This window comes from Benincasa hispida, chromosome 5 (assembly GCF_027475165.1).
Source record: "Benincasa hispida cultivar pf3 chromosome 5, pf3_genome.v1.1, whole genome shotgun sequence".
NCBI lineage: Eukaryota > Viridiplantae > Streptophyta > Magnoliopsida > Cucurbitales > Cucurbitaceae > Benincasa > Benincasa hispida.
In genome coordinates, this window is record NC_143482.1 from 63,245,025 (window position 1) to 63,253,188 (window position 8,164).

Sequence of the window (8,164 nt, forward strand, 5' to 3'; positions counted from 1 at the left end):
TTCTTTTCTTTTTTTATATTACCTTTTTCTCTATATTTTCTCTATATTTTTATTTGTATTTATTTTCTTTTTTTATATTTTTTTACAATTATATATTTATTTTCTTTATTATTTTTTAATATCTATATTTTTAATCTAATATTTTTTTGATTTTGAAATTTTAAAATTTCACTAGGATTATTTTCAAATATTTTGATTTATATATTATTTTGATTTTCAAAATTCAAATTGTCAATAGGATTGTTTAAAAATATAGGAAAATAAACCAAAATATTTATAAATATAGCAAAATTTCACTGTCTATCATGGTCTATTGCAAATAGAGTATAATATTTTGCTATTATTTATAAGTATTTTCAACTATTTTGTCATTTAAAATAATTTTTCCTTTACAATATGTATATATAAATATTTTTTGAATTTTAAATTTTAAATTTTGCAAAATGCATTTTATATATCTTTTAAATTCATATACTTTTAAAGTTTTCTGACATACGAAACCACTTATAATTTTAAAACAATATAAATTTTGTTTACTAAGATATTTATTTAGATTTAATATTTTTACCACCACGACTTTTACATAATAATATAATTGAGTTAGATTTGAAACTATATCATTTAAAATTTAAAACAAATGACTTAAGTGAGAAAAAATATTATAAATCAAATTTTAACAACAAATAAATGATAGAAACAATTGTATTATCGATATTAATTTTACATTGGAACTTATGTGTATTCTATAGTTTAAATATTTGATAACTATTTTTTATACTTTAATTCATGCTATATAGCTTTTTATTTTATGTAATTAGATTATATTTAAACTATAAAATATTAAAAAAAAAAAAAGTAAGAGAATAAATACAAGAAACGAGAAACAAAAAATAGTTATTAAATAAGTTTTTATTCTTGTTTCTTCACATAAATAGTTATCAAACATATTCCTATTTCTTGTTCTAAAAAAAGAAAAAACAGGGAACAAAAAACAGGAAATAGAAAATGGGAACGTTATCAAACGGGCCCTTTAATTCCAATTTTCACCTTAAAGAGTTTTAATTTGTACTTGTTTCTACGTTTGAGAAATTGATGAAAAAAGAATTCTCATTCCAATTGGTTTATACAATGACGTTTTGAGATTGATAGTGTTTAAAGTTAGCTTACAATTGACTTAGTGTGAAATGCAATCATATTTCCAAGAGTCACATGAAGTTACAATTCCTTTCAATAGTCATTCAACAAAGTCCATCGTGGTAGATATCCCAAAGTTAATTTTGTTGTTTTGAGAAGTTTTGTCATTTAATAATTAGTATTTTCTATTATATAATTTTTTTTTGGCTATTTTTATAATTAAAATTTTTTTTTGCCATTTTTCTAAATAAAACTACAAAATTTGCTATTTGTCTTCTCAACCTTTTTTCTTTTCTTTTTTCTTTTTTATTTTCTTTTCTTTTTTTTTATTTTAACATATATTAGGTAACCAAATTAATATGAACATATATTAGTTTCATCTTCACCCTGGCCGTAAATAAATAATTTGTTCGTATTTTATTAGTTATAAACTATTTTCTCTCATTTCAAGACAATAACAAGCTATTAGTTAACCAAACTAGTACGAAAAATACTATTTAATTAAAATTTTATATTGAGATACACAAATCTACGCAATTGAAATTGCCTCCATACATAAAACAAGATCCTATTTCATACATAAAACAGAGCCTATTCAAATAAGCTCGTACTTACAATAGATTGTTGGGGAGGGGAAATCAATTCAATTTTTACATCTAAACTTTGGAGATCACATCATAAAAATTCTAAATTAATAATTATATCGATTAAAATCCTAAATAGTTATAAATGAATCAATTTAGACCATGCAACAACAATGGTAGAAATATCATAATAATCCAGAAATGATTGCACATACAAAAACAGATGGTCAAATATCCCTTGAAGAGTGATTACTGCACAGAGTGCGAAAGCATTTGTATTGACAATTGCACTCAAAATATAAATATTTGATACAAATGATTAAAAAATAGCTTGAGTGGTGTTATATCAAATGAGAAATAAAGGTAGTGCCTGGCTGAATACAAAATTTACCAAATGCATGAGACCCAACAATACATTAAAGATGCATATCTATTAGGTATTTAGAATATTGCTATTAACTCTCAAAGTCTATCTCAAATTAGGCAGTGCTATAATCACCTCTTATAAACCAGTCTGCATGCTGTATTCTCCCAAGCATTTAGTTATGGCCTCATTAGCTGTCTGTGACCCAGCCCTCTCATCTCTTTTCTTCTTCTCTCTATAGAATTGAAAACCATTGGTTAATCATACAACTTTTATCCTTTAAATCTGACTCTTTCGATTACCATGATCCACCTCATTTAGACCTCAGCCAAGATCCACATACGATAAAACAAAATGTAGGATCAAGGATGGGAAACACGTGGTGGGTATCCAATGAATATAAATGCTATGACAGTGACTTGCAGAAAATTTGATACATACAAGATTGACAGTTTTCAAATCGATTATATTCATAAAATCTATGGAAAAAATGATGGTTTGATAGTATATTAACCTACCAAGTACCATGCCTAGAACCATGAACTTAACGGTCTCTTACCTATCGACGTATTCCTTTAGGAGCTCTTTCGCCTGAACCAACTTTGAAAGCAGGTTGCGGTATACGTCAAGGTCTCGGTCTACACCTTTTTTGTCAATGTTTAAAGAAGCACAGAGCTGTTCAGGAGTAGCAAGAAGTTACATGCTAATACTCAGATCAAATCTCCATCACATAACTTCAACTGATTTAGAAACTGTTTAACTATTCTAAAAAAACAAAAAGTATCATATCTTCAGTGACAGGCACACTAAATAGAGTCGGCTTTCACAACAAAAGGAAATTCCACAAAAACACCGTAAGTGTGTGTGTGTTGGATCGGGAGCAAGAGGGGGAGGTGCAAAAATAGTTAGCTTATATTCCTCCGCAACAGGGAATACAGTGAAAAGACTTATATTATTAGCTAGAAAAATAAAATGCAGCCTTACGCAGGAAAGAATCCTTGAACCTAATTCTCTCGAACAGAATAAGGTCAGGCAATATTCCATCAAGATCCAATTTCTAACGAATAAAAAGATAACTAATGAACCGGAATCGATATTATACTTTATAAATGGCAGCACTCAGAGAAATAATATAATCTATCAATAAAAGTCCTATGAGAGGGACTGGTTGTCATTTAATTTAGCCATAAGAGCTCAATAAACTGTCACATCATAATCTTCATCTACTCAAAAGCTATATCACAGAAAGGAATATGAAATAAACCTTTTCCAAGATACTGGGTTCAGTAGCATTTGCCAATTCAAGGAGTCGAAATAGTCCAATAGCAAAAAATCGGCTGTAACTGAAATTCCCCTTACTCCCTGCTCGTTCTGCAATGTCCTTCAAAGTACTCTCAACTTCACCTTCCCTTGATGCAAAATCAACCAATGAAGCTGCAGTCTGAGACCGAGCCCACTCTTCCAATTTTTGAGCATCAATTCTAGACGGTATAACAGATAATACTACTTTAAATTAAGAATGATCGTTTTAAAATTATTGGAAGAATGTTCGAAGGTTGGAGATAATTTCCAGTGAAGAACTTTATATTCTTGGAGTTATTGAACAAAGAACTAACATTCGTAAATTTGATTACCAGGTACAAGTAAAAGTCATCAATACTACTTATTGAACATGCACTAACATTCGATACGGATCCAGTTTAATCGTTTAGACAGCTATAAAGTGAGTCATGTTTATGATTTTTCAACTTAACAGTGTCTACGCATAAGTAAGCCTACTGACGTTTTTAGCTGACAAGGGACAAGAATAGAAGAAGATCGGGGATGGTAAAAGCAAAGGGGAATACATGGCCAGACCTATATTGCTCTGGATCTTCATTCAATGCCTTAATGTATGCTTGGAAGATGGCATCACGATCCTCATCGCTAGGGTACCCTTCCATAAGCTGATCATATACAGTAACAAAACCAAGAGCGAAAACAGGGTCATAACGATATGTCCTCTTATACCTCATCAAATGCTGTTGGACAATCAATTCTTGCAGAACAGTGTTGTAAATACTAGGGATAGGCCGTTTATACGCCTTGAGGAAGTTCAATTTTGTCTCGGCTACAGTGGTCACATCTGAGCCGTCAAAATAACGCATCAGTTTCTAGACCTAAGTAGCAAGAAAACTAACTAGAGAAATCTCAACACACTACACAAGTATAGAACCAATCGAACCGAACAATTCGAAGCTTAATTGTTACTTAAAACTTCCAATTCCCTCCATAACATTCATCTCTACAAATGAGGAAAACGAAAACAAAACAGAGATTCGGAAACTCAATCAGAATCAGAGAAACGAGGCGATTTCCTTCTGGTACAAATTTCCGGCAACGGAATAGTCTAATAAGCGAGTAAGGAAAACAAATCACCAGAAGGTACCTGTTCCGGCGGACATGCAATGAATGACCATGCTCGAACTGAAGGTGGATGCTCGAACTCGGGAATAATGGCTGAAAACGCTCGTACGAAAACGAAATCCGTCGAAATTGGAGGCAAGTGAACGAGCGGATGGAACTGGCAGTCTTCTATCAGAACATTGGTTTAATGTTGAGAATGAAATGGAATAAACAGCCGCCATTGAAGAAGAATGAGGAAAAATCTGCGAAGCTTAGGAATCTTTGGAGAAAATGGATTTCATATCGAAGAAGAGAGGGAGAAATGACGAATTGAGTATGAAAATCGAAGAAATTTTTCTGGGAAAAAGGGAAGGAAAGAAGAGAGGGTGAGACTGAGAGGCCATGATAGAGAGGCTTATCCAAGTGTTAATTTCTACACCTTCATAAAAGAAGCCAGTACAATATCGACACGTGGCAGAGTCCGTATTTTCATTTTCGATTTGTATGGACCAGATCGGATTATGAATTGGGCTTCTTTTCCTGTGGGCCGCCTTCAAGTTGAGCTTCTAACTGTGGCCTTCAGAAATATTTCTTCAAAAGCTGGGCACCTACCTCCTACGTGAATTTGTATTCATCCCTTGCTCTGTCGGACGTAGCTCCCCCTCCTTCTATCAATACTTCATTATCAATTTCGAATTCAGCTCCTTTTCCACCGTCTTCATTTATTTCTCCTTTAGAGTTACTATTGATCACTCCAGTTTCATCTTCTTCTATCTCAATTCCTCCAACAGTCGTCAACCTCAACTTCTGATAATAGTGCTGTCGTGAATAGAATCACTGTCTCTTAATCTATTATCGCAGTCATAATTTCCTCCACCCTATTACTTCACTCTTCGCTCTAAATTTTTCAAATGATACTTGAAAAAAAAATTGGTTTAATTTTGATATTTGAAAAAAAAAACAATATGATTTGAAGATTTAAAAGATGGGAGATATTTTAGGAGAAAATAAAGATGTATGATAGAAGAAACGCGCAAATGAAAAAAATATAGTTACACTATGATTCGGATGAGGATTTTGTAGTCATAAAAGGTTTTTTGAAAGTTTTTGGCGATAATATTTACGTGACCTATAAATACAGTGTAATTAGTCTCCAAACTACACTAAAATAATATACTAAACATAAAAACAAATACACTACAATTGAAAATCAATTAACCAAACCATCTAAATCGCTTTTGAACTTACCCAAGATTCTGTAACAATACTTTTTCTTGATCTAGATCCAAAATATCAGTTTAGAAAGTGAGGATTGGGGTGATAAAAACTTTATCTAAATACTTGCATTCATGAAGAAAGAAACCGATTTAAATTAGAGTATGGAAATCCTAATTAAATCTTGTCAATTGAAATTACTAACCAATTGTGATGTGGCGCTGGAAATCTCATGAATAGAAGAGAAACAAATAATATTCAACGATAGTACATCCTTCCTTGATCGAATTTGTCAGGGTAGGTTTAAGACCCCAAGGAAAACTGGTTAATACCAACATTGTCCATATGCTTGGCCTACTTTTTCATAGTGATTCAATAGGAATCACTATGAAAAGAAGAGACTTTGCAACTTGAACTCGTAGTTGTTGGTCGATTATGTTAAGCTTTTCATCTATGCACCAGTGGATTTGATCGATCAAGTCAAACCTCCAAAGTAGACTTATCGTCTATTGAGAACAAAAAATACAATCAGTAAAAAAAAATGAAAATTGAAAAAGATGTGTTCAAAGTAATAGAAACTTCAATAAATCGAAAGTCGTAAGTTGTTATTTTCATCCCACTTACCATTGAACAAAACTCTTAATCGTTGAGCAACTATAACAAGAAAGAGTTCAGTGCAAAAGAGGAAGAAAGCTAGGGCTACGTGTTGTATGATAATATTTTATGTTTGAAACAAAAGGATAATAAATATAAAGTTCAAAATAGTTTAGAACCTGTGAATCTTGATTAAGATTAATAGAAAGTGCAATAAAAATAATAAATCTCAGTTAAGATAATTAATATGATATTTTAAATTTCAAAACAAGATTTGAAAATTAGTTGATATAAAGTTTCGAAAATTTGAAAAGAACTGTTAAATTTGATTCAAAAATTCAAAACAATTATTAAATCACGAAATTTATGGCAAATTATTCACTTGAAACGATAATCTTAGTTGACGTTGAAAGTCTGCTACGATATTTAATTAAGCAATTAATTACAGTCTCATTAATAAGGATGATGACATTTTAGGATAGGATTTCAGAAAATTGAACTCACGTGACATTCATGTGCTTTGCTATAATTTAAAAGGATCCCATTTTTTACTATTTTTTCAAATGATAGTGTAATTACTGTTATATATATGATTATTCTCTTGAATTACTCTTTGTCCAGCATGGTTCAATAATGCTTGAGTTAACATGCGAGCATAAAGTGGTTTTAAGCTAAGCACTCTTAACTTTGTGTATGTTATTTTTGAAATCTGACTATGTTTCTTATATTCATTTAACCAGTGAGGTTTTGAGGTCTTCTTTTCGACTTGTTGGCCTGCTCAGGGCTTCTTTTCTTCCTTGAATAAGCAACTTGTACAGTCCTCGAGATCAATTCGATAAATAGCTTCCTCTAAGGAAGGGTTCAATGTGAATATGTATCCTACATTTTTAGAGGAAGGACTTTCTCTCTTCATTTTTTTTAACTTAATCCAAATAAATTACGGATACTTTATTTTAGATATTTGTATTCTATGTACTAGAACTGTATTTAAATATAAAAAAATGACAAAATCGTGTATATTATAAGGTGCAATAACCAAAATATTATATTTCAATTAAAAAAATATGTCAAAATGAATATAGCTTAACTAACATAAAGTATGTATTATGACTTCGAGATCAAAAATTTGAACGTCCACCTAAGTTGAACTAACAAAAACATAATTACTATTCAAACTAAGGGTGTGGAAATACAAACAGAAACTTAAAAGAAAATGTTAGTCTTAGATAAACATAATTTGTCGCATTTGAAAGGCAAGTCATTATTAATTTGTTAAATGTTAGAAATGCAAACTTTAATTAAATCACGTTATGTCTCACAACGAGTTGTTCATGATTAAAAAAAAAAAAAAAAAAAAAAAACCTTAAATGCTATTAGCTGTCTGTTTTTATTTTGGCTTAAAATATATTTAAATTTTAAAAAGTGTCTAATAAATTTATAAATTTTAAATTTTATGTTTAATAGGTTCTTAAACTTTAAAATGTTTAATAGATTTTTGACAAATACAAAATAAAAATTAACTTATTTGTCGTGTATAAAATTAAACTTTATATATGATAAGATCCTAAATATTTTCTTTTTCTAAAAAAAGAAACTTTAAATAGATCAATGACCTTCTAGATAGATAATTGAATTGTATTTGATTGATTATGAAATTAAAAATTTAAGAACTCATTAGACAATTTTAAAGTTTAGAAATCAAAATAGAACACGAACTTCAAAATTTAAATTCGTAATTCAAACATTTTATGAATACATATTAAAATTGAAAATAAAGTATAGAGAATATGTAATATGTAATATAATACATATTACTTATGCAATGTGACATGTAATTTAACAATTGTATCGTAAAAAATTCAACCATCAATATTTTAAACCGTTATTC

At 29.9% G+C, this 8,164-nt stretch overlaps 1 protein-coding gene across 1 annotated transcript; it reads right to left on the reverse strand.

Moving 5' to 3' along the window:
- Positions 1 to 1,971: 1,971 nt before the first annotated feature.
- On the reverse strand, positions 1,972 to 4,940 carry PSB29 (photosystem II reaction center PSB29 protein). Its single transcript, XM_039032683.2, has 5 exons — positions 4,511 to 4,940; positions 3,940 to 4,207; positions 3,347 to 3,563; positions 2,642 to 2,757; positions 1,972 to 2,317 (listed from the first exon to the last, which is right to left on the reverse strand). Exons 1-5 carry the CDS (start codon positions 4,707 to 4,709, stop codon positions 2,221 to 2,223), a joined length of 897 nt encoding a protein of 298 aa, XP_038888611.1. The 5' UTR covers positions 4,710 to 4,940; the 3' UTR covers positions 1,972 to 2,220.
- Between the last annotated feature and the right edge of the window lie 3,224 nt (positions 4,941 to 8,164).

Coding starts and splice junctions, on each gene's coding strand:
- PSB29 (XM_039032683.2), bottom strand. CDS start 4,709: ATGGCGGCTGTTTATTCCATTTCATTCTCAACATTAAACCAATGTTCT. Junction 2,758..3,346: donor AACCCAGTATCTTGGAAAAG/GTTTATTTCATA, acceptor ACTCCTGAACAG/CTCTGTGCTTCTTTAAACAT. Junction 2,318..2,641: donor CTAAAGGAATACGTCGATAG/GTAAGAGACCGT, acceptor TCAATTCTATAG/AGAGAAGAAGAAAAGAGATG.